This window comes from Anomaloglossus baeobatrachus, chromosome 8 (genome assembly GCF_048569485.1).
Source record: "Anomaloglossus baeobatrachus isolate aAnoBae1 chromosome 8, aAnoBae1.hap1, whole genome shotgun sequence".
In the NCBI taxonomy this organism is placed as follows: Eukaryota; Metazoa; Chordata; class Amphibia; order Anura; family Aromobatidae; genus Anomaloglossus; species Anomaloglossus baeobatrachus.
Genome location: NC_134360.1, coordinates 253,542,715 through 253,569,510, shown reverse-complemented (window position 1 = coordinate 253,569,510; position 26,796 = coordinate 253,542,715). Strand labels below are relative to the sequence as shown.

Here is a 26,796-nt window from a genome sequence, read left to right as displayed (position 1 = left end):
CAATAGTTCCCAGTAAAACAAACAGGTATTCTATCCCGACCATTCATTCTGTTACCCTACCTTTCATTCTCCACAATGCCTGTTTGGAAACTATATTTTCCTACAAAAAAAATAAGCCCCCGGTCTGATATTTTATTTTCCGGAGTGCGGCCGGCGCTCTGTTCTCTTTAATACAGTGTGCAGCAATGGAAATAATAGATATTTGCTTTGCAAAACAAAAGCCATTTTTTAACAATGCTGTTTATTAGAGAATGGCGCAGTTGAAGTTCAGGGATTACACATAATCTATTGTTGTCGGGCTGTGTTTGCTTACATAGAGGGGTTTTGTTCAGCGCATATATTTGTAATGGGGCTATTGATCTATTCACAAGGAGCCGCCTCCTTCCTTTTCTTTCCAGCCCCTGAGTCCGTCGTTCAGATGCCGCAGTTATATCATCTAATTGTTTTTATTTTTCTTTTGACTCGAAGTTGGTCCATTGCCTAGGTATAGTCATTGTGCACCTCCGTCCTGCGACAACGCCATCGGGGGAACTGGTTACATCGGGGAAATAGGAATTCTTTGCACAAAGGCGGGGGACTCTAATGAGCTACTGTTTATCCTTCTGCGAAATAATTGAGCGGGTGCAGTAAATAAAATGGCATCTGTTATTGCAGCCGGCAGGAAAATGTCAAAACAACAGAAAGAAACAGGTGCTTTAATAACAATGGAAGCGGCAAGTGAAAGGAGCGCGGATTATAGATTAAACATGAAACGTAAAAATCACAACGCTCAGCGGCCGACGTGTAATATTCTTCCATTCCGCCTCGTAGAGCTGCAGCCAGCGTTACATGCACCATCAACAACACTTTGCCCAATGGCGGATTGTAAAGGGGATTTTTTTGCATTTTATATATTTGCATTTTGGTTCCACGTTTAGGGCACTGCTGCAAACTATAGCCCCATTGGAAATCGGGCAGGCAGCATTGTAGAAGATGCCCGATCACAAGCACCACCGTGTATTGCTTCTTGGTCAGTGTCCAATAACTGCAAGAAAACGTGGTCGAATAATTCGCCATATTGCACCACCTCACATTTGATTATTCTTTCTAATGCCACACTGCAAATGGTACATACTTTTGCAATGTTGGTTATTTAAGGGACAACCAATTTATTATATATATATATATATATATATATATATATATATATATATATATATACATATATAAAATTTGGTGCATGAAAAATGCAACCTGTTTTCAGGTCAGTTTTTGTTGCTGATTGTTAATCTGCCATTATTTTTCTTTCATCAGCTCTAGTTAAAGGGTGCAATATACACCCAGAACCATGAGCGGTCCTGTGTGTATATTGCTAATCCCTGCCGAGCTGTCCCTGTATCTAGCAGCATAGATAAAGAGATCTTCAGAAAAAGTATTTCTAAAGATCCTTTATGAGATTGTAATGAGCGCAGGGACTAGTCACAAGGGCGTTACTTCCCCTAATTATTCCGCCCTCTTAGCATGTTAGGACTCCCACAGGGGCGTGCTAACATGCTATTTATTGCCCAGTGTCATTGGCGCTTACCTGTGGCCATTGTCACCGCACCAGTCGCTAGGTTCAGGGTCATTGCGCGTGATCAGAAGTCACCGCACTTCCAGTCATGCGCAGTTTGAAGCTGGGTGTACGCTTTACGGCTTCAGAGGGATCTAGTGCCTATCATCGGAAGTGATTCTGGACTTCGGGACTTCTGATCATGCGCACTGAGCCTCAACCCAGTAACCATGGACACAGGTACACGTGTCACCGCTGATGACGCTGGGCAATAAATAGCAAGTGGCTATGAAAATAATCTACCTTGCTACTCATTGTACAACCAAGATGATAGAAAGAAGATGGCATTCTTCCTACCAATAACCTCTACTTTAGATTTCCCTAGAAAATTCTGTAGAACCGTAGTGAAAGGAGACCATGCATCTGCCTCAGCCTCATTCAATGAATCTTTGAAGTGTTGATCTTTTACAAGTCCTCTGATTTGAGGTCTTTAGATTCTTCATGGTGAGCGCTGGATATTTTCTGCAGATATAGTCTTGGCATCCTCCCTCTTTGTTTAGAGCCTTTACAATCTGCTTTATTAAATGTGCAGTGGTGGTAAAGTGATCTTATTCCTGTCAACCAATGGTTCTGCAGTTAATTTTTTTTTTCTCCCAGTACCATGTGTTCTCTCAGAGGCTGCTGTGTTCTCACCAGTGCCCATTTTTTGTTCTGCTATCCCGGAAATAGAAAAAACAGGGATACTTGGTGTATCTGCTGTCGCAGGACAATATTTACCATTTTTAGATTCACATAGATCGGCCACTGGTGATCTTGGTATGATAGTTTCTGTAGGTGAAATCACTGAGTTGAATGAAGTCACCTGAGGTCAGGTTACCTGTGGTCACAGGTGGAGCTCCATGGGAACCGTTGGACCTCGATTAACCAATTATTACCCCAATTGCCATCGCACCAGGGCAATCGGGAAAAGCCGGGGAAAGTGCAGGGACTGTTGCATCTAATTGATGTGGCAATCTTGGGCGGCTGTAGACTGCTATTTTTAAGCGGGGAGCCCAATAACCATGGGTCTCCCCAGCCTGAGAATACCAGCCCCCAGCTGTCAGGCTTTATCATGGCTGGCTATCAAAATTGGGGGACAGCACAAAGTTTTTTAAATTATTTATTAAAATTAAAAAAGCCACATGTGGTTCCTCTTATTTTAATACAGAGCCAAGATAAGTGCACAGCTGGGGGCTGCAGCCTGAAGCTATATGCTTTATCTGTGCTGTGTATCATAATATGGGTGGACTCTATGCCAATTTTTTGTTTATTTTTACTGTACGATATAAACCCCCAGACAGGGTCTGCGATTGGAAGTGTCAGGTGCGCTGTCACTCAGCGTGGGGGCACGTCTGACTGCAACCAATCACTGACGCCGTGGGCGGGGAAAGCAGTGCATATGCAATGAAGGATAATGAGTGGCCCCAGAAGTGAATGCATGGCCAGGAAGCAGTTACTGCCTTTCCGGAGCCTCGGTAAATACAGCCCGCTTGTTTTATTATTTTTTACTTTATTTTTTTTTTTTTTTTATTACCGGAGTGCCGAATCAGTACCTGGAATTCCCTGCAAAATCCTGGTCCGGCACTTTGGTACCTTTGAACCCGCTTGAGTCTGGGCCTTTATAGTCCGGGTCCATCCATCACTACTGGTATTACACTGGACAACCTCACATTTGCTAATCTATGCAACTAATGCATATAATATCTTAGTATATGAAAAAAATTATCCAATTGATATATGCGACTCATTTGATTTTTACTTTCTAGTATAGCACTTGATGTACACAACCTAAACTATAACCCCTAAGAAGTGCCAACCCTGTAAAAAAAAAATAGGATAAATTCTGCTAATGTATAAAGTGTCTCCCCCATTTTTTTATGCATCACTCAGAATTAGTCATTAGTGAATTAATGTAAATCATCATACACGTTATGATCTCCGCTGATTCATCAGCAGATAAATAGTGGGACAAGTATGTAAAGACTTGGCACGATACATTGACGACGTGCTATGACAGCTTGATATATGCTGCTGCCTGTGACATCCAATTAGGTTTGCTTTGCTTAACAAATGATTATTGGCTTAATCAGGCTTATTCTGGTCCTTGGTTTTTACTTTTACTCTTATTTTCATTGCATTGGGGCAGCCTACATTTTATTTTATTTTTTTTATTATATGTTAAAAACTGTTTTTTGTTTATTTCTTTTTTCCTAGTAAGGCAAACAGTTCATTAACCTAATTTTATTCTGCTGCTTCTTTTATGTTTTTCTTTTTCCAAAAGCGAAGTTGAGAAATTAATGAAAGAAGCTCTATTGAGGTTTTTAACAATACTTTTTGATAAAAGTATATAGATCAGTTAAAAATAGTGTGTTAATTTGGAAATACAGTACAAGGTCATCAGTAATAGCGCCCCCAGCTGTTTCTCCTGTGGCTTGAATTTTGGTCCCTTTTTCACTGGTGGACGCACATGATCAGCAACTTTCTTCCTTTTTATTCGGTGCCGTGATCAGACAGCGAAGAAACTGATACTATATAATAATGAGGAGAATTACCATAGGTGAAAGAGATGTTAAGAAGAAGGGACAGAAAAACAATAGATAACCTGATTCCCTACAAATAAGCCCTAGTAGGATTTTTGGGGGGTTTTGGAGTATACTTAAAATATAATACCTAATCCAAACATTTGCACTAATTACGGTTCCATAAGGAAGTGTCCAAGCAGCTAAATAAGTTAAAGAATACAGCAGGACTTTTCATCAAAGAGAGCAGACAGCCCCCAAAAGAAAGCAGATGTCTCCAAGAGAATGCAGAGAAGAGATAAGCTGCGCTCTACTACTGAAGGAATTGGTGCTCGGGAGAAAAAAGTTGTCCAATAATATAGAAAACCCCGGCACACAGATATAGAAAAAGAGAATATCCAGTCAAGGTTGCTTTTAATATGCTGGTGTTTTATTCGTGAAAAATTCCATAACAGTCAGTGTGTGGCAATAAAAGGCAATGTAAGGTCCAACGTTTCGGCTCATATGGGAGCCTTCACCAGGGACATGAAATGATGAAAGTTATAGGAGGAGCACAAGGCTATTAAGAATCCGAGGTTCAGGATGGAGTCAGGATAGAGGAATGTCCGGACAGTATTGTGGACGTGTTATGTAACATGTGGGGGCTCACATCTAGAGGATGCAATAAAGGCTAATGCAATAGATTATGAGGATGAGTCACATCAGGAGAGGGAAGCCTAAGGATTGTATTTCGTGGCCATGTAATAGGGGAATTGCCCCATGTGTATGACAAGGCTAATCAGAAATGGTATACAGACCAAGGGTAATCTGGAATGCCTATTGCAGCATGTAGTCAGACTCCCTCACTCTGACTACATGCTGCAATAGGCATTCCAGATTACCCTTGGTCTACATAGGCATAAAATGGTGTCTGCTGCAGCCCCGGAGTGACGTATTGCAGATGTGGAAGAAGGAAACCGGGATATGCCGCGCTGACATCAAACATCCAGAAGTTGATTAATTTCTCTTTTATTCAATCAGGTTTACGCGTTTCGGAGGACACAGCCTCCTTCTTCAGGACAATTAAGGCCGCTTTACACGCTACGAGATCGCTAAAGCGATGTCGTTGGGGTCACGGAATTTGTGACGCACATCCGGCCGCGTTAGCGATGTCGTTGCGTGTGACACCTATTAGCGATTTTGAATCGTTGCAAAAACGTTAAAAATCGCTAATTGGTGACATGCCCCCCTAATCTCAATTATCGTTGCTGCTGCAGGTACGATGTGGTTCGTCGCTCCTGCGGCAGCACACATCGCTGTGTGTGACACCGCAGGAACGAGGAACCTCACCTTACCTGCGTCCCGCCCGCAATGAGGAAGGAAGGAGGTGGGCGGGATGTTCGTCACGCTCATCTCTGCCCCTCCGCTTTGATTGGGCGGCCGCTTAGTGACGTCGCTGTGACACTGAATGGACCGCCCCCCTAGAAAGGAGGCGGTTCACTGGTCATAGCGACGTCGCAGGGCAGGTAAGTAGTGTGACAGGTCCGCACGATTTTGTGCGCCACGGGCAGCGATTTGCCCGTGACACACAAACGATGGGGGCGGGTATGCACGCTAGCGATATCGGTAACTAGATCACAGCGTGTAAAGCAGCCTATATTACAGAAAAGGTTGATTTTTCTGTAATGTTCTGAAGAAGGAGAAATTAATCAACTTCTGGATGTTTGATGTCAGCGCGGCATATCCCAGTTTCCTTCTTCCACATCTGTTCATGGGAAAATATAAGACGTCCCCTGAAAATAAGCCCTAGCGCATATGTCAGAGCAAAATATAATATAAGACCCTGTCCTATTGTCAGGGAAACATGGTAGGTGTAAGAGGGTACATAGACAATTGCAATATATTCGTGGGATCATTGAGGCTGGGTATGGGGTGAAAAGACAGGACATGAGGAGTTTACAGAAGCTCCTGGTCACAATGGACCGGCTGCTGCCGCTCATAGGAAGTGAAGAGGCCAAAATTGTAGAGTAAGTAAAAAGGCTGATAAGGGCAGAATTACACTGAAAAGTGTTTTTTGTTCGTTTTTTTTGCATTACTATGGTTGAAGTAATGATGTCCATTGCCCCAGAGATTTCTTATTGGTTTGTTTTCAATTTATGAGATAACCCCTTTCCATACGCCAGTAATATTCCACCTGCAGAAGAGCATGCACTTCTCCATTAGATGTCATGTTACATAATTTACACTACTAAAATCATTGTTTTATTAGTAGGAAATTATCACCTGAAGACTATTTGAGCTGCTTCCAGGTAACACAACCCCCCACCCCCCACCACTGATTGGCAGATTGTTGCCTATGCACAGTTTACACAGACATCTGCCAATCAGTGTTCTGGGCGGGGTTATACAGAGCTCGGCATTCAGAGAACTGGTAAAGCCGCAGCAGAGAAAATTGCAGCTAATAGTAAAGTTCATCAAATGCAGCCACAAAACAGAAGGAAAAAGTCCCGCACCACAAAGCGTTACCTTCACGGGGTGTCACACAGGGGTGAGGGTCAGTTCAGATACTCCATGATCTCAGACTCAAAGGTGCACGTCAGGTAAGAAGAAGTGTTCCATGTGAAGTCCAAAAGGAGATCAGACGGCACTCTCCGGAGTACGAATGAAGATCTTCTTTATTAAACCAAGCTGCAAGATAAAAAGCAGGAGAGGAGATAGGTGCAGGCCCCCTCCAGGACAACGGCCGTTTCACGTCTAATTACGCTTTGACAGGTCCAAGGACATGGACCTGTCGAAGTGTGATTAGACGCGAAACGGCCGTCGTCTTGGATGGGTCCAAGGACATGGACCTGTCGAAGTGTGATTAGACGCGAAACGGCCGACGTCTTGGAGTGGTCCAAGGACATGGACCTGTCGAAGCATGATTAGACACAAAACATCCGTCGTCCTGGAGGAGGCCTGCACTTAGTTCCTCTCCTGCTTTTTATCTTGCACCTTGGTTTAATAAAGAAGATCTTCATTCGTACTCCAGAGACTGCCGTCTAATCTCTTTTTGGACTTTAATAGTGAAGTGAGACATCACAGGAATCAGAGTCTTTGTCCCTACATCATGCTGCTCTCACATGGAATGGCAGAATCCTGCTGACCAAATCCTTTTACGTGTTTGGGGTAAAGTGAGGGGGAATCCTATCACTTCAGCACAAGACATTTTGGACAATTATAGCTTCCGGCTTTATGGCTACAGTTTGGGGAAGACCCTTTTTTGTTTCCCATGACCGTGGACAAGGTCCATACAGACATGGAGGGGGGAGCACATGACGACCGCACAGACCCCGGACCTCAGCCTCATCCAACACCTTTGTGATGACGTAGAACGGCCTCTCGCCAACCTCACAAATACCTTCTGGATAAAGGGGCAAAAATTCCCACAAAAACCTCCAAAATCTTAACAGTCAAAGCAGTTCTAGCTTCAGAGGGTCCAGCTCCACATTAATGTCTATGGGTGTAGAATGGGAGGTCAGGAAAACTGCTGCAGGTGTAAATTGGAGGGGGCCTCAATACTGATGTCCAAAAATACCGTAAAGTGTGCACAAAAAAAAACCTGAGCTCAGTCCAGCATGTCTTGATTAGAGTAAGGGGCAGTTGTCTCTCATTAGAGAAGCGATAAAAGTGATTATCGTCCAAGGAACAAGACAACACTTGTTTCTTTGTTGACAAACGAGCCCGGAAAACATGCGAGGTGTTACACGGAGGAGCTGCAATGCCCGTTATCGGAGGATCAGGTTTAACTCTTTCTTTGATTGTTTTCTCACCTATTCATCTTCAAAAAAACTGGAGCCTGCCCCTGGTGAAGCCGGGCGAGTTCACTAATTACACTTCACTCTGAAGCCTCGTTAACCTTTACATCCTGACAATTGAATCAGGTGTCCTCTCGGGCAGGGCTATCCCATCTAATTGGGATTTGTAAAAAGGAGGATTTCTTTTAATTAGCTGCGCGCTGTCATTAAGTGGTGGGAAATAAACAGATTTGTCACCTGGCCTCCGATCACAGTGACAACATTGTCTCAGGATCTGTGACACCTGTCCCTAAAATCTCTTCAAATGGCAGTTAAAGGGGAGAAAGATATAATACCCGGTTGTCTGCCGGCGCTCTTGTCTGCCATTAATTGATCGTTTGTTTGGATTATGGTTAGCCGAGCTCTTCATTATAATTGCCGATAAGCGGCAGAGGAAGGATCGGAGTGGGATTTAGTAAAGCACCAGTAAACCTAAAAACTGTGCAGCCTTTATATAGATATTTCACTAAAGACGGTGACACTCAGATTACCTTCCCCTATGGGCAAATATAGTCAAGTATAATTACTTTTACAGGTCAAAATGAATATCCCAGCATCGCTCCTGCTTGTGGCGCTCTGCAGTGAAGGAGAGTTCACATGAGATGCTGGGCTGTGACACTGGGCTGTGACGCTGGGCTGTGACGCTGCCCTGTGACGCTGCCCTGTGACGCTGGGCTGCGACGCTGCCCTGTGACGCTGGGCTGCGACGCTAGTGACGCTGCCCTGTGACGCTTGGCTGTAACGCTCCCCTGTGACGCTGGGCTGTGACGCTGAGCTGTGACGCTGCCCTGTGACGCTGCCCTGTAACACTGGGCTGGGACGTTGGGCTGTGACGCTGCCCTGTGACGCTGCCCTGTGACGCTGGGCTCTGACGCTGGGCTGTGATGCTGGGCAGTGACGCTGGGCTGTGACGCTGGGCAGTGACGCTGGGCTGTGACGCTGGGCTCTGATGCTGCTGCCCTGTGACGCTGGGCTGTGACGCTGCCCTGTGATGCTGGGCTGTGACGCTGGGAACTGACGCTGCCCTGTGGCTCTGTGCAGTGACGCTGGGCAGGAACGCTGCCCTATGACGCTGCCCTGTGACGCTGCCCTGTGACGCTGCCCTGTGACGCTGCCCTGTGACGCTGGGCTGGGACGCTGGGCAGTGACGTTGGGCTGTGACGCTGCCCTGTGACGCTAGGTTGTGACGCTGCCCTGTGACGCTGGGCTGTGACGCTGCCCTGTGACGCTGGGCTGTGAAACTGGGCAGTGACGCTGCCCTGTGACGCTGGGCTGCGACGCTAGGGTGTGACTCTGCCCTGTGACGCTGCCCTGTGACGCTGCCCTGTGACGCTGGGCTGTGACGCTGCCCTGTGACGCTGGGCTGTGACGCTGGGCTGTGACGCTGGGCTGTGACGCTGCCCTGTGACGCTGCACTGTGACGCTGGGCTGTGACGCTGGGCAGTGACGCTGGGCTGTGACGCTGGGCAGGAACGCTGCCCTGTGACGCTGCGCTGTGACGCTGCCCTGTGACGCTGGGCAGTGACGCTGCCCTGTGACGCTGCCCTGTGACGCTGCCCTGTGTCGCTGGGCAGTGACGCTGAGCTGTGACGCTGGGCCGCGACGAGCGGTGAAACTCCGCCTACAGCCGAGTCACTCAGTAAGACTGGGGCCGCCGCAGTGATGTCAGGTCAACGGAAGTTGACGCAACCTCGCCAGATCCCAGAGGTCATGGAGCCCCGGGGGTCATGACAAGGGGATGAGCGGAGCACATTAGCGCCACTCACAGGCAGTATTGGCAACACAAGGTATTTGAGAGAAACCTTGTTTCTCAACATTATATCGATGTGTCTTGGTAAAATAAGTAGTGAACCACCCCTTTAAGCAATGAAACACACTTGCTTTTCCCTGATAAAACCGTGTATTCTTATAAATACAGTTCCCTGAGCTCTCTCGAAGGGGGTTGAGATTCTTTCACTGTTTTTTTTTAAAGGGGATCTATCACCACTTAGACCTTTCTAGCCTATTAATACGGGCATACAGGTAATAGGATGCTGAACATAGTCTTACCTGTATGCCTCGTGGCAGATGCCTTTTTTGTTGAGAAATCCTCTTTTATCTTTGGGTTGATGAGTTCTTCCAGGCTATGGGGCGTTTGCTGTCCGGCAAATAGCCCTGCCTTCTTGCTTCAATAGCATTGTATTCGTCTGCCTGTGACCTGTAGTTCCTGCTCTGAAATCCCGTCCCTGCTCAGTAAATATCCCGACAGTAGCCTGTATTGTTCCACCCTCCGGAAGTATGGAGAGCAGCTTTCTACAGGGCGCCGGGGATCACTGGACCGGAAGGAGCAGGGACTCACCGGCGCCTGCACCAATGCCACTCCGAAGGCGGAACAAAGCAGGCTAACATCAGAACATTTACTGCGCAGGCGCGGGATTTCAGAGCAGGAACTACACGTCACAGGCAGACTGTGATGCTACTAGGCAGCAAAAACTGTGCTAATGAAGCAAGAGGGCAGGGCTGTCTTCTAGGCAGCATACACCCCATAGCCTGGAAGAACTCATTACCATAAAGTGATAGATTATATTTCAGTAACAAGGCATCTGCCATGAGGCACACAGGTAGGACTATTGTCAGCATCCTATTACCTGTATGCCCATAGTAACAGGTTACAAAGGTGAAAGTGGTGACAGATTCCCTTTAAACACCGTTCATCCACTACATTTAGGGAATCGGTGGGATCCCAGACCATAAAACCCCCACAAACTGATTGTCCCTACATATCAGAAGACAAATTTATAAAGAAGAAATGTAAACCTGAGATTAGAGATCAATAAAAGGACAAAGGATATGAGCACATTAATTGTATATGTGACTACTGCCCAAACACACTTTTTCCCTAAAGGGGTATTCCCTGCCCCAAGATCCTATCCCAATATGTAGTAGGTATAATAATAAAAATATTAGCAAATCCCTCCAATTAGAAATGTAGTATAGTTCTCCTGTTTAGCCATGTCTCTTACCTCATGTGCAGGGCATTGCAACAGCTGAGCTATCCATGGTTATGACCATGAGCAACTAACTGTCCCTATATGAGTGGATGTAACCAAGGATACCTAAGCTGCAATGCCCTGCACATGAGGTAAGAGACATGGCTATATCAGGAGAACTATACTACATTTCTAATTGGAGGTATTTGCTAATATTATTATTTTTTATTATTACACCTTCTACATATTGGGATAGGATCTTGATGGGATTAACTCTTTAAAGCTGTTCACCGGTTTTGTAAAATCCCTGTTTCCGGCTGCAGATTGAATTAAGGAAAAAAAACAACTTTATTTTGTCTCCCACCCCGGTCCAGCACTAAATCTCCACCACTTTTTCCAGTGCTGGCCATTGTCCGCAGTGCTGATATCACGTCGGCAACACTGCAGCCAATCTATGAGATCAGCGGCTCGTGCCATCTACTGCGGTGCAACTGCTGCACTCACTGATTGTCTGCAGTGCCGCCAACAGTACATCAGCGCTGTAAACAATAACGGACACCACGAGCAGCAGCTGAGACTCCGTGCTGGACCTGGGAAGGGGAGTAAAGCACAGTTTGTTTGATTGTTTTTTTAAACTATAGTTCAAGGATGGATTTTCTGAAATGGGAAACCACTTTAAAAGAGTCTGATCAAAAACAGACATGTCTGCATTGTTTTTTGTGGACCACATTACAGACGTGATCCGCCCCATAGACTATAATTGGTGCATGTTTTATCCATGAAGAATATGGATAGAATACGATAGAATGAGGCCTGGGCCATGCCGCCATGCTGTTACTAAGACCGTTTTTAATAGTTTGTGCGGCAATTGTCTGCAAATAAATACGTTTTTCAGGAGTGGTTACACGGGGTTCGTCTGTTCGCGGTATTATGTATTTCCTACTTGTTTAGTTCGATTTCGGTCAAAGACGTAACCCTGGTCTATTGCCTTTATCTCGTTCCCAGGCTATCCGACTTTCCCTGGAACAGTCTCTTCCCCCGGAGCCTCCAGAGGAGCAGAGCGAGCCCCTGAGCAAGCTGCGGATCCGGGCACCGAGCGGGGAGTTCATCGAAAGGCGTTTCCTGAGCTCCAACCCTTTACAGGTGGTCTTCAACTTTGTAGCATCCAAAGGATTCCCTTTTCAAGAGTACAAACTGCTCAGCACCTTTCCTCGTAGAGATGTGAGTATGTCCCCTGTCCGCTCACATAAAGCCCTGCCTGCAGAGAAAAGCTCCGCCACATCTATAGGCCAGATTCCAGGGTGTAAATGCGTAAAATAATGGCACTGTTGTTATCCAGCCGTTTGGCGCCGTCCGTTGCTTCATTTCCCATGTGGGGCGGTGCATGGAGTTGAGCAGTGAGATTCTCCGATAGATAGCAGATATCCCCTGGGGATGGCGTATTTTGTGTACGGATTATTGGGGACGATGCAGCCCTAGCCCGCTGCCAAAAATAATTACTGTTCTACTTATGGAGCTGTTTTTGGTTTGTTTTCTCTTGCAGTGGATTTAGGTAAGTATAATCGGGTTGATCTTGCAGCTTTCTAGATCTCTATATCTGGTTTGCACTGTAGATTCGTAATGATTAACCTAATCAAGCAGGTAAAAGAAGCCATGGAAAACTTAGGCCTAGGACACACGGTGAGTAAAAAGGGCAGAGTCGAATGAGATAAAAAATTGTTGCATTCCTCTTGGAACAATGTTACTTTATCAGGTAGTTCCCATCTGTGATTGTTTTCTCAGCCCTAATCGGACTGAGAGAAAAATCACATCATGCTGCGAGTGACAGTTCACTCTCGCACCCATACAAGTCTATGGGTGCAAGTGAAACATCGGACTGCACTCTGATGACACCGGAGTGCAGTGCGATAATTGTGTCAGCTGACAATGGAGGAGATAAAGAGATTATTCCCTCCCGCTCCTTTGCAGCTGTGATCCTATCGCAGAATTGGATCACAGTCGTATGACACTAATCAGCGGGAGCCGAGTGTCGTTAGCATATCGCTCATGTGGCCTTAAGGTACCGTCACACTAAGCGACGCTCAAGCAATCTCACCAGCAACCTGACCTGGCAGGGATCGTTGGAGCGTCGCTACACGGGTTGCTGGTGAGCTGTCACACAGGCAGATCTCACCAGCAACCAGTGACCAGCCAGCAGCGACGCGTGGAAGCGATGCTGCGCTTGGTAACTAAGGTAAATATCGGGTAACCAACCCGATATTTACCTTGGTTACCAGCGCACACCGCTTAGCGCTGGCTCCCTGCACTCCTAGCCAGAGTACACATCGGGTTAATTACCCGATGTATACTCCGGCTATGTGTGCAGGGAACAGGGAGCCGGCACTGGCAGCGTGAGAGCGGCGGAGGCTGGTAACGAAGGTAAATATCGGGTAACCAAGGGAAGGGCTTCTTGGTTACCCGATATTTACCTTGGTTACCAGCGTCTGCAGAAGCCGGCTCCTGCTGCCTGCACATTCAGTTGTTGCTGTCTCGCTGTCACACACAGCGATGTGCGCTTCACAGCGGGAGAGCAACAACCAAAAAATGGTCCAGGACATTCAGCAACGACCGGCGACCTCACAGCAGGGGCCGGGTTGTTGCTGGATGTCACACACAGCAACATCGCTGCTACGTCACAAAAGTCATGCCTCAGCAGCGATGGTGCTAGCGATGTTGCTTAGTGAGACGTGGCCTTTACCCTTAGGGAGAATTGGCCTACAGAGTATCCAAAGGTCAAACCCCACTGAATGGATAGAATCGGAATAATCTATTGTTGGGGACTATTTTGAGCCATAACCTTATTGTAACCAGTGCCATCATGTGACAATGGCCTCTGATCCGGCTTCACAACAGCGCTTGTAAGCTCTATAGCAAAGAGCTTGTAAGTGCGCACTCTGCCTATACTGTAAACTATAACGTTACATATCTGTCTTATTGAGAATGCAAAGGATTTCTCATAATAAGTAGATTGCAAAGTTGTTCGTCTTCACAAGCACTTTGCAGTTTTACCCATTTATGATGTTGTAAAAATGAATGACTTCAAGGATGGAAGCTTTTTGATCGTATGTTGGGGGAGGGGCTATACAATATCCCGGCGGGTGGATGTAATGGTGGAGCTGACCGGGGAATAAGTATAACACCAGTAATCGCACATTGTCGGTGAATGTGTAGTGCACTTTTAGTGGTTGTAATCGGGAGGCTTATTGCAGGGCTGCGGCAGATGCACGGCTAATGAGGCCCCCGCCTGACCTGCCCACTTTATTACTGAGCGGCTTCATAAACTCGGATGAGAGGAAGACACTCATTTGTAGATCATTTTATTAATAAACTGTTTACAAAATATTTACAAGCGGCATACAGAACCGAACACCGGGGGCTTACAAGTGACTAATGCAGCTGAAGCTGCGAGATGTCTCTGTAATATATTCTAATCTCCTTAGAGCCGGCGATAATTAAACTGGAAAGAATACAATTTCCAGCAGGCCAAGAACTGCAAGCGCTTATTGTGCCGTTATATAGGACACTTTAACCCTTTCCCCACCAGAGCCCTCTGTAGTCGTTTTGTTCGTCCGCTTATCATCGGCCATATAAAGCTCGTCCTCTATTGGGCTCGGATCGGCGTGTGTGATTCTTGGGGACGTAGATCGGGTCGCGAATGTTATCAACTGTGAAGAAAGAGTTAAAAGGATCTGCCGACGCCACTCACTTCAGTATTGGGTGGTAAGCCGCATCAGACCAGTATTGTGCCCTCCCGATTACACCAGTATTGTGTCCTCCCGATCACACCAGTATTGTGTCCTCCCGATCACACCAGTATTGTGTCCTCCCGATCAGACCAGTATTGTGTCCTCTTGATCAGACCAGTATTGTGTCCTCTCGATCACACCAGTATTGTGTCCTCCCGATCACACCAGTATTGTGTCCTCCCGATCACACCAGTATTGTGTCCTCCCGATCACACCAGTATTGTGTCCTCCCGATCAGACCAGTATTGTATCCTCCCGATCAGACCAGTATTGTGTCCTCCCGATCAGACCAGTATTGTATCCTTCCGATCAGACCAGTAGTGTATCCTCCCGATCAGACCAGTATTGTGTCCTCCCGATCAGACCAGTATTGTGTCCTCCCGATCAGACCAGTATTGTATCCTCCCGATCACACCAGTATTGTGCCCTCCCGATCACACCAGTATTGTGTCCTCCCGATCAGACCAGTATCGTGCCCTCCCGATCAGACCAGTATCGTGCCCTCCCGATCAGACCAGTATCGTGTCCTCCCGATCAGACCAGTATCGTATCCTCCCGATCAGACCAGTATCGTGCCCTCCCGATCACACCAGTATTGTGCCCTCCCGATCACACCAGTATTGTGCCCTCCCGATCACACCAGTATTGTGTCCTCCCGATCACACCAGTATTGTGTCCTCCCGATCACACCAGTATTGTGACCTCCCGATCAGACCAGTATTGTGCCCTCCCGATCACACCAGTATTGTGCCCTCCCGATCACACCAGTATTGTGCCCTCCCGATCACACCAGTATTGTGTCCTCCCGATCAGACCAGTATTGTGCCCTCCCGATCACACCAGTATTGTGCCCTCCCGATCAGACCAGTTGTGACGACATGGACTCTCATGGGTTAAAGTTTCTTAAAATTCAGCCAGACAGCATGATAGATTGTCTATAGACGGGGAGAAGTCCCTCATTGAGTCAACAAGAGTCTTGTAAAAACAATGTAATTGTGTTGGCCACTGAAAGCCAGACGTATTGTTCTCCAGTAACCATTGTATTGTAGTTGTGTATTGCTAATGTGATTACCTTAGTAGCCATTGTTGAGTCTGTGACTTGCAGACTCCATGTAGATATCTTCAGTCTTTCTGTAGACATCATTTGGATGAACATTGTCCATGCAGCTTGAGATTCATCCAATGGGAGAGGCGCTCTTGTCCAACCAATCGATGAGGACTTCTTTAAGCCACCAGGTTGTTGTTGATGGATGCTGATGGATCCAGTCTAAGCTCTTCGGAGCTGACTAGAGGATCAGGATATCTTATGGCTTCAATCTAGGGATTCCGGTTCCGGTTGGAGACCATATCCACAGCCTAGGGATTTCGACTCCGGCTGCCAGGATTGTATCATCATACCAGGACTACCTAAGGAGGACACTCAGGTTGGGACAGTTCAGTCACCTGTTACAGACTTTGCAGACCTCAGCCAGCTTCCTAAATCTGGCATTATTCTTTTCTCGGTGGGTGCCCGCCAAAAGCGGGGTGCTGCTGGATTTGAGTAAATAGCCCTGGAACCTCTGAGGCATGGACATTCTAAATCCCTGGTGAGCCAGCGGAAGGGTGAGACTCTGTTGCCTGTTACATTTGTGTGTTTTGCTGGTTATGTGCCGTTAATTGTTTGGGGATCCAATAAAGTCTAATTATTGTGGTTCCCTCACCCTGTGTTGTCTGAGTAGTGTTACGCCCACGGTTAAGGAGGCCGGCGTTCAGTTGGGATGAGCCCTGAGCCACGCTGTCTTTCTAAAGGCGGTGGGTTTTAGTGGACGAGAGCACCCACTGAGCCCCGTGTCTCCACACCAGTATTGTGTCCTCCCGATCACACCAGTATTGTGTCCTCCCGATCAGACCAGTATTGTGTCCTCCCGATCAGACCAGTATTGTGTCCTCCCGATCAGACCAGTATTGTGTCCTCCCGATCAGACCAGTATTGTGTCCTCCCGATCAGACCAGTATTGTATCCTCCCGATCACACCAGTATTGTGCCCTCCCGATCACACCAGTATTGTGCCCTCCCGATCACACCAGTATTGTGCCCTCCCGATCACACCAGTATTGTGCCCTCCCGATCACACCAGTATCGTGTCCTCCCGATCACACCAGTATTGTGCCCTCCCGATCACACCAGTATCGTGTCCTCCCGATCACACCAGTATCGTGTCCTCCCGATCACACCAGTATCGTGCCCTCCCAATCACACCAGTATCGTGTCCTCCCAATCAGACCAGTATCGTGCCCTCCCGATCACACCAGTATCGTGTCCTCCCGATCACACCAGTATCGTGTCCTCCCGATCACACCAGTATCGTGTCCTCCCGATCACACCAGTATCGTGCCCTCCCGATCACACCAGTATTGTGTCCTCCCGATCAGACCAGTATCGTGCCCTCCTGATCACACCAGTATTGTGTCCTCCCGATCACACCAGTATTGTGCCCTCCCGATCACACCAGTATTGTGCCCTCCCGATCACACCAGTATTGTGTCCTCCCGATCGCACCAGTATCGTGCCCTCCCGATCGCACCAGTTTTGTGTCCTCCCGATCGCACCAGTATTGTGTCCTCCCGATCAGACCAGTATTGTGTCCCCGTCCACTTCTAATGTATGGAACATGTGCAGGATAACTGCCATCCATATGCACCTCCTTCCGCATCGACAACACCGCTCACCACCCAATACAGAAGTAAGTGGCGCCAGAAGACCCCTTCAGTGTTTGCATCATCAGTTTTAGATTTAATATGTTGACCCATATATTTGTACATAACATAAATTCACAGAATTCTTCCTGTTGCGTGACAAAACTCCATCAGGTTTCATCAGTTTACTTTCTCATTGTAGAGGCTGTATACACAGTCGTATCGCCGGTGTGTACTGTAAATGTCTGTAGTAGACACCCATAGAGGTCTATGGACCCATATGGTATCTCCATAGCATCCCATATAATAAAACAGGTGTATTTAATGGATGTAAAGCATTGTCGAGACGTTAATAATCTCCATCCAGGCTTTAAACATTGCAGTTTTACCTATGGAGACTGCTTCCAAAAATGTTCTTTTGATTTGAGACAAAATTTAGTATTAAAGGGAATCTGTCACCAAATCTGAGAGCAGCATAATGTAGAGACAGAGACCCTGATTCCAACGATGTGTCACTTACTGGGCTGCTTAGTGTAGTTTTGATAAAATCATTGTTTAATCAGCAGGAGATTATCATTACAAGACTACTTGGTGTGCTGCAGGTAGTCCAGCATATTCATGAGCTCTGTATAACTGCTAGATCTGCAGCAGAGAAAACATTGATTTTATCAAAATGACAGCAAACCGCTCAGTAAGTAACACATCGCTGGAATCAGGGTCTCTGTCTCTACATTATGCTGCTCTCAGATGGGGGAGCAAAAACCTGGTGACAGATTCCCTTTAAATGGGATATTTTTGTTTTAATATTTTTGTCATGGATAATGACCAATCGTGAACCTTTGGAATTAACACGACTGAGAAACCACACTTACCAATGCACTGGGTTTGCATATTACAGCTCAGGTCTTTTTCAAGTTGTAGTACCAGGCACAATCTACTCCCTGAGCAAAGAAATTGGTTTAAAAATTATTCCAAAGGTTTTTTTCTCTACTTTTAAAGAGAATCTGTCACTCGCTCAAAAAATTTAAATATCTTATAAAAACCTCCGAGCTCCTCTGATTCTGCCACTCTTTTCCGTTTTCACCTGCGTCGTTGCATTGCGGAGATATTCACATTTGTGTTTGAGCGCAGAATGTGAAATCTCTGTTTGGCTGTTCAACTGGGCGTTACTGCAGAGTCTTCTCTGTGGGCGTGTGCTTTCACCCCTTCCTCCCAGATTCTGCCAATCACAGCTTGCTACAGTCTATCTGCTCGATCAGCTGCAGAGCTGTGATTGGCAGAATCTGGGAGGGAGGGGTTAAAGCACACACCCCCAGAGAAGACTCTGCAGTAACACCCAGTTGAACAACAAGCAGAGATTTCACATACTGCGCTCCAGAAGAAACAAATGTGAATATCTCCGCAATGGAGCGACGCAGCACAAAATGGAAAATAGCGGCAGAATCAGGGCAGCTCAGGGATTTGTACAAGGTATTTAACTTCATTTTTTAGATAAGTGACAGGTCCTAAAGCCAATCTCTGCCTGGTCAAAAGTTGGTCATTGACTTGCTGCATTAGGCACCTGCCCGCACCAGACTGAAGAAGCAGCAATGGGGGTAGGTGGATGATGTTGCATTTATTTAATTTTTTTTCCGTGAAGTTTATTTAAAGACACTTTAGTGGACATCCCCTTTAATACCCGCGCCAACCGCTGTTTGCTGTGTGTGACACCAGGATGCTGGAGAGTCGCAGCATATTCATATAACTGTGTTCTTTGTCGACCCTATCTTGATAAACTTTAGAAAGTGGCCCGGCAGCATTTTACTGTATCTGCTACGGTTTACACCACATTGTGCCCAACCAGCGCGGTGGGATTAAGTGCAACCCGAGTCACTTAAGGTAATCCCGCAGCTGAAGGCATTGCTTAATCGTTTTAAACCAGTTTGCTCTGTTCAGTATGGTGTGATTTGCTTAAATCTGTTTAATTGGCCACTTCCAACAAACAAGTGAGATAACATTCTGGCAACCATGTAACCGAGACGTAAGAGAGGAAACCGCACGCAGCGTATCTCACTTCCGATCATCCACTTGTATCGAAATAGGCGTAGGAATTTATGTAGTGCGCTAATCCATTATTCACCCTATTCATGGACCGTGAACTCGTGACATCTCCATAATGTGACTCACTGCGGGAAACTAGTGGCTCGCAACATGGATATAGACAGCGCGAGCCAACAACCTGGAGCCAAGCCGCTACGGCAGGTAACCGGTGCCGCCGTGCTCCAAAAAGCACCAGTATCCAATACTTACCTTTTCTTTGCAAAAATGACAAGTTTATATGTATATGTGTATATCCTACATTGTAAAATATATCAGATAACTACACATTACACCTACAGGAGCTTTTATAACATCCCCAAACTATATCCGTAGACATTAGTATTGATTTGGTGTCCCCATTTATTCATTCAGAAGAGTATCTGTGAGGTCAAACCCTGATTTTGGACTAGGCTCACAAATGTGGTGGATGGGGCGAAAGTCCGGTCTCTTTGCGTCCGGTTATGTTCTTCCACCAAACTCCCCCAACCGTGTCTTATACAGCTGCTTTCACACATCCGGTTTTCACTGTCAGCCACCATTCGTCGAATTGCGGACAAAACTGATCTGGGTCTGTTGTCGCCGAATCAGTTTTTTTTCCCCGCCGGATTGTGCTGCATGGTGTCAGGTTTCATCCGGCGTGCACCAGATCCGGCGAAATTTGCTGGTTCGGCTGCCAGAAAGGACGCACACTGGGACGATTTTTGTCTCCGGCGTGTTGGATAATAAAAGACTATGGGCGCCAGATCCGTCAGAATAGAACAAAAAAACTCATTCCAGTGACTGATCCAGTTTTTTAATCTGAGCATGCTCAGATGAGATGTAAATTAATTTCTGGCCTCTCTCTCGCTCTCTGTGTCGATGTCTGTCTCTTTGTGTGAATGTCGGTCTCTTTGTGTGAATGTCGGTCTCTTTGTGTGAATGTCGGTCTCTTTGTGTGAATGTCGGTCTCTTTGTGTGAATGTCGGTCTCTTTGTGTGAATGTCGGTCTCTTTGTGTGAATGTCGATCTCTTTGTGTCAATGTCGGTCTCTTGGTGTCAATGTCGGTCTCTTGGTGTCAATGTCGGTCTCTTTGTGTCAATGTCGGTCTCTTTGTGTCAATGTCGGTCTCTTTGTGTCAATGTCGGTCTCTTTGTGTGAATGTCGGTCTTTTTGTGTCAATGTCGGTCTCCTTGTGTCAATGTCGGCCTCTTTGTGTGAATGTCGGTCTTTTTGTGTCAATGTCGGTCTCCTTGTGTCAATGTCGGTCTCCTTGTGTCAATGTCGGTCTCCTTGTGTCAATGTCGGTCTCCTTGTGTGAATGTCGGTCTCCTTGTGTCAATGTCGGTCTCTCTGTGTCAATGTCGGTCTCCTTGTGTCAATGTCGGTCTCCTTGTGTCAATGTCGGTCTCTTTGTGTCAATGTCGGTCTCTTTGTGTCAATGTCGGTCTCTTTGTGTCAATGTCGGTCTCCTTGTGTCAATGTCGGTCTCCTTGTGTCAATGTCGGTCTCCTTGTGTCAATGTCGGTCTCCTTGTGTCAATGTCGGTCTCCTTGTGTCAATGTCGGTCTCCTTGTGTCAATGTCGGTCTCCTTGTGTCAATGTCGGTCTCCTTGTGTCAATGTCGGTCTCCTTGTGTCAATGTCGGTCTCCTTGTGTCAATGTCGGTCTCCTTGTGTCAATGTCGGTCTCCTTGTGTCAATGTCGGTCTCCTTGTGTCAATGTCGGTCTCCTTGTGTCAATGTCGGTCTCCTTGTGTCAATGTCGGTCTCCTTGTGTCAATGTCGGTCTCCTTGTGTCAATGTCGGTCTCCTTGTGTCAATGTCGGTCTCCTTGTGTCAATGTCGGTCTCCTTGTGTCAATGTCGGTCTCCTTGTGTCAATGTCGGTCTCCTTGTGTCAATGTCGGTCTCCTTGTGTCAATGTCGGTCTCCTTGTGTCAATGTCGGTCTCCTTGTGTCAATGTCGGTCTCCTTGTGTCAATGTCGGTCTCCTTGTGTCAATGTCGGTCTCCTTGTGTCAATGTCGGTCTCCTTGTGTCAATGTCGGTCTCCTTGTGTCAATGTCGGTCTCTTTGTGTCAATGTCGGTCTCCTTGTGTCAATGTCGGTCTCCTTGTGTCAATGTCGGTCTCCTTGTGTCAATGTCGGTCTCCTTGTGTCAATGTCGGTCTCCTTGTGTCAATGTCGGTCTCCTTGTGTCAATGTCGGTCTCCTTGTGTCAATGTCGGTCTCCTTGTGTCAATGTCGGTCTCCTTGTGTCAATGTCGGTCTCCTTGTGTGAATGTCGGTCTCTTTGTGTCAATGTCGGTCTCTTTGTGTCAATGTCGGTCTCTTTGTGTCAATGTCGGTCTCTTTGTGTCAATGTCGGTCTCTTTGTGTCAATGTCGGTCTCTTTGTGTCAATGTCGGCCTCTTTGTGTGAATGTCGGCCTCTTTGTGTCAATGTCGGTCTCCTTGTGTCAATGTCGGTCTTTTTGTGTCAATGTCGGTCTCCTTGTGTCAATGTCGGTCTCCTTGTGTCAATGTCGGTCTCCTTGTGTCAATGTCGGTCTCCTTGTGTCAATGTCGGTCTCCTTGTGTCAATGTCGGTCTCCTTGTGTCAATGTCGGTCTCCTTGTGTCAATGTCGGTCTCCTTGTGTCAATGTCGGTCTCCTTGTGTCAATGTCGGTCTCCTTGTGTCAATGTCGGTCTCCTTGTGTCAATGTCGGTCTCTTTGTGTCAATGTCGGTCTCTTTGTGTCAATGTCGGTCTCCTTGTGTCAATGTCGGTCTCCTTGTGTCAATGTCGGTCTCCTTGTGTCAATGTCGGTCTCCTTGTGTCAATGTCGGTCTCCTTGTGTCAATGTCGGTCTCCTTGTGTCAATGTCGGTCTCCTTGTGTCAATGTCGGTCTCCTTGTGTCAATGTCGGTCTCCTTGTGTCAATGTCGGTCTCCTTGTGTCAATGTCGGTCTCCTTGTGTCAATGTCGGTCTCCTTGTGTCAATGTCGGTCTCCTTGTGTCAATGTCGGTCTCCTTGTGTCAATGTCGGTCTCCTTGTGTCAATGTCGGTCTCCTTGTGTCAATGTCGGTCTCCTTGTGTCAATGTCGGTCTCCTTGTGTCAATGTCGGTCTCCTTGTGTCAATGTCGGTCTCCTTGTGTCAATGTCGGTCTCCTTGTGTCAATGTCGGTCTCCTTGTGTCAATGTCGGTCTCCTTGTGTCAATGTCGGTCTCCTTGTGTCAATGTCGGTCTCCTTGTGTCAATGTCGGTCTCCTTGTGTCAATGTCGGTCTCCTTGTGTCAATGTCGGTCTCCTTGTGTCAATGTCGGTCTCCTTGTGTCAATGTCGGTCTCCTTGTGTCAATGTCGGTCTCCTTGTGTCAATGTCGGTCTCCTTGTGTCAATGTCGGTCTCCTTGTGTCAATGTCGGTCTCCTTGTGTCAATGTCGGTCTCCTTGTGTCAATGTCGGTCTCCTTGTGTCAATGTCGGTCTCCTTGTGTCAATGTCGGTCTCCTTGTGTCAATGTCGGTCTCCTTGTGTCAATGTCGGTCTCCTTGTGTCAATGTCGGTCTCCTTGTGTCAATGTCGGTCTCCTTGTGTCAATGTCGGTCTCCTTGTGTCAATGTCGGTCTCCTTGTGTCAATGTCGGTCTCCTTGTGTCAATGTCGGTCTCTTTGTGTCAATGTCGGTCTCTTTGTGTCAATGTCGGTCTCTTTGTGTCAATGTCGGTCTCTTTGTGTCAATGTCGGTCTCTTTGTGTCAATGTCGGTCTCCTTGTGTCAATGTCGGTCTCCTTGTGTCAATGTCGGTCTCCTTGTGTCAATGTCGGTCTCCTTGTGTCAATGTCGGTCTCCTTGTGTCAATGTCGGTCTCCTTGTGTCAATGTCGGTCTCCTTGTGTCAATGTCGGTCTCTTTGTGTCAATGTCGGTCTCTTTGTGTCAATGTCGGTCTCTCTGTGTCAATGTCGGTCTCTATCTCTATCGGTCGGTCTCTCCCTCTCACCCCTTCTCTCATACTCACCGTTCACCGACGCGGCGCTGCATGGCTGTCACACTGCTCCGGCGGCTTCTCCAGCTTTTGAAAATGCCGGCCGCTCATTATTCCATCTCGTATTTCCTGCTTCCCCCACCCACCGGTGCCTATGATTGGTTGCATTCAGACGAGCCCCCACGCTGAGTAACAGCTGTCTCACTGCAACCAATCTCAGCCGCCAGTGGGCGGGTCTATATTTTGCAGTAAAATAAATAATTTAAAAAAAACGGCGTGCAGTCCCCCCCCCAATTTTGATACTAGCCAAGGGTAAAGCCACACGGCTGAAGTCTGGTATTCTCAGGATGGGGAGCTCCACGTTATGGGGAGCCCCCCAGCCTAAAAATATCAGCCAGCAGCTGCCCAGAATTGCCGCATCCATTAGATGCGACAGTCCCGGGGCTCTACCTGGCTCATCCCAAATTGGCCTGGTGTGGAGGCAATCGGGGTAATAAGGAGTTAATGGCAGCCCATAGCTGCCACTAAGTCCTAGCTTAGTGATGGCAGGCGTCTATGAGACACCCCCCATCACTAAACTGTAGTGAAAGTAAATAAACACAAACACCGAAAAATCCTTTATTTTTAATAAAAGACAAAAAAACACCCTCTTTCACCACTTTATTAATCCCCAAATACCCCTCCAGGTCCGGCGTAATCCACACGAGGTCCCATGATGCTTCCAGCTCTGCTACATCGGAAGCTGACAGGAGTGACCACAGAGCACTGCTGCTCGCTGTGAGCTCCATGCAGAAACTGAAGTGAATCGCGCTGCCAGCGGTGTTGTCACTCAAGTTACCTGCGGCCACAGCTGGATTCTCGGTACAAACTGCTACAACGGATCCGGTTTTTTTACCGGATCCATCGCATCAGTTTTTCCACACTCTGCACCAGATCCGTGGCATCAGGCGCACACCGGATTGTGCCTGACTGCAAAAAAAAAAAGCAGATGTGTGAAAGCAGCCTACCTTGTGCACTAAGGATAGTCATAGCGAATGTTCCCAAACTGTTCCTATAAAGCTGGGAGTTATTGTCCAAAATGCCTTGTATGCTGAAACATTAAGGCACAACACATTTCTACACCTATCCTATTAGTATGCATTAGAATGTATCACAATGTATACTGCACTCAGCATTAGCCATAGACCGTGTGGACCGGGCCTTAGATTTCCTTTAACTTAAAGTGGTTGTCCACTACTTAGACAACCCCTGAGTTGGGTTGTGACGTCACACCAGCCCCGCATCCAATCAGCACCAGCTTCCTTCTCCCCACCTTCGGACCAAATTAGTTAATCAACAGGAAGTGAGCCCTGCAGCTGTCTACAGGAAGTGAGCCCTGCAGCTGCCTACAGGAAGTGAGCCCTGCAGCTGCCTACAGGAAGTGAGCCCTGCAGCTGCCTACAGGAAGTGAGCCCTGCAGCTGCCAACAGGAAGTGAGCCCTGCAGCTCCCAACAGGAAGTGAGCCCTGCAGCTCCCAACAGGAAGTGAGCCCTGCAGCTGCCAACAGGAAGTGAGCCCTGCAGCTGCCAACAGGAAGTGAGCCCTGCAGCTGCACTCACTTCCTGTTGATTGTTCATTCGTTTGGTCTGAAGGCGGGGAGAAGGAAGCCGGCACTGATTGGACACGGGGCTCATGTAATGCCACGTGAGCCTCAGGATCGCAATCCCAGACACAAGTGGAACAGCACCCGTCTGGGAGGTGAGTATAGGCTTTATTATTTTATCCGGGTGAAACGTGGGTTCAGAAGAGGTTGTCTTAGTAGTGGACATCACGTTTAAACTAACGGACCTAGGCCCCTGAAAAAAGCCCTTAATATGATCCCTTCACCACTAACCTTTACAGCTGGGGGGGTGAAGTGCCTGAGGGTCTACACCATGGGCAATGGGACCGGATGTTATACTCTAGGGGCAAAGGGACTGAATGGAAGACCTAAATTCAGTGGTTTGTGCCAATATTTCTGTCCATTTAATGTATCTGACCGGCTATACTTTAAAGGGCTCTTCATTGAACACAAGCTGTCGCCTATATGACCACCAGGACCTGCACCGATTGGCGGAATGGGTCACTTTTAAGGACGACATGGCTGTTACAGAATGGAGCAGGATCGTGCATGTCCAGCTGCCACTCCATCCACTAGAATTGAGGCGGCCTGAAAATAGCGTATGCCAGCGCTCTGCAGCCCCATAAAGTGAACAGAGCGGGGGTTGAGCATGTGCACTGCCGCTTGTTTCTAATAGGGAGAAAGCAGCGCCTCCTGCCGATCGGGGTGTCCTAGCGGATGAAGCCCCTGATCTATAAGATACCACCAATCATCACTGGAGAACTCTCTTAATGCCCGTTTCCAGTCTATATCATTCCTTCTGATCTGGTGGACATGTGACCACGCATGGCAGTAAATATGGTTTCGGCACTCACGTTACCCCTTGTGCCGTTCTCTTTACCTTTATGGTTTAGTTTCTTTTAGAACTTTAGAATTTTCTTTTCTCCGAGAGATAATCTAGTACAAACAAAAATCCACCAACCCTGATAATCCCAACTCCAAAACATCTATGCAAGGCGCGATGGGAAGGAAAAAGTTTTGGAAGTTACTGGATGTAAGAGTAAGAAACTTCTCTGCCGGGCGGGATGAGCGGATTTTATTTCTTAATTTTGCTTTCACAATCTGGCAACCTTCACTGTCCCTAAATTAATTTAGAAGAGATGAGCGTATTTTGGCCATCAGTTGCTGCGGCATATGGCAATTTCAGTTAATTTAATACCTGTGCTGCAAATCTCCACTCAATACCAAAATTCAATTTCTTGTCCGCCTGCTGCATCTGTGCAGGTGCGGGATGAGCGGCGCCATCTGTGCAGGCTCTCGCTGGCTCCTTGTACGAGTTTTGATATATTGCCTTCCTGGCTTCTCTTCTATATAAATGATGAAGCGTCCATCGCTCTTATCTGTGCATTTGTAAGACTGATATACACACAATTATTGCAGCATTTTCCAAAGCCTCGATATGGCAGGTATATTCATAGCACCGGAGATTACGGATTGCGTCTCCATTGTAATTCTACTTCATGTTGCTTTCCGGCAGATGTCCGGGCAGATTTACTTCTCAATGGCCAAATAATTGTTAGGATTATTATTAATAGTCTCCCGTCAATCTCTTGATGTTTTAATTTCTCATATTAAACTTTAAATGCCGTTATTCACTCCTAAAAGATGCATTGGACGAACCAGAAATACTCTCTACCCCCAAGCGATGCATTTCCGGAGTGTAAATGTCACTACCTCTCCATCACAAGTGCAGATTGTAGTGGCGGGAAGGAGGCAGCGGAGTCTACTACCGTGATTTTCCAAAAATAAGATCTTCCCCAAAAATAAGCCCTAGCAGGGATTTTCAGCATTTTCGGAGC

At 47.0% G+C, this 26,796-nt stretch overlaps 1 protein-coding gene across 1 annotated transcript in view; it reads left to right on the top strand.

The window, feature by feature from the left end:
* Positions 1–26,796, top strand: part of FAF1 (Fas associated factor 1) — a 330,141-nt gene that overhangs the window by 274,095 nt on the left and 29,250 nt on the right. The window contains exon 18 of the mRNA XM_075320555.1: positions 11,879–12,094. Coding sequence (XP_075176670.1) covers positions 11,879–12,094 — 216 coding nt within the window. The remainder of the gene's footprint in view (positions 1–11,878; positions 12,095–26,796) is intronic.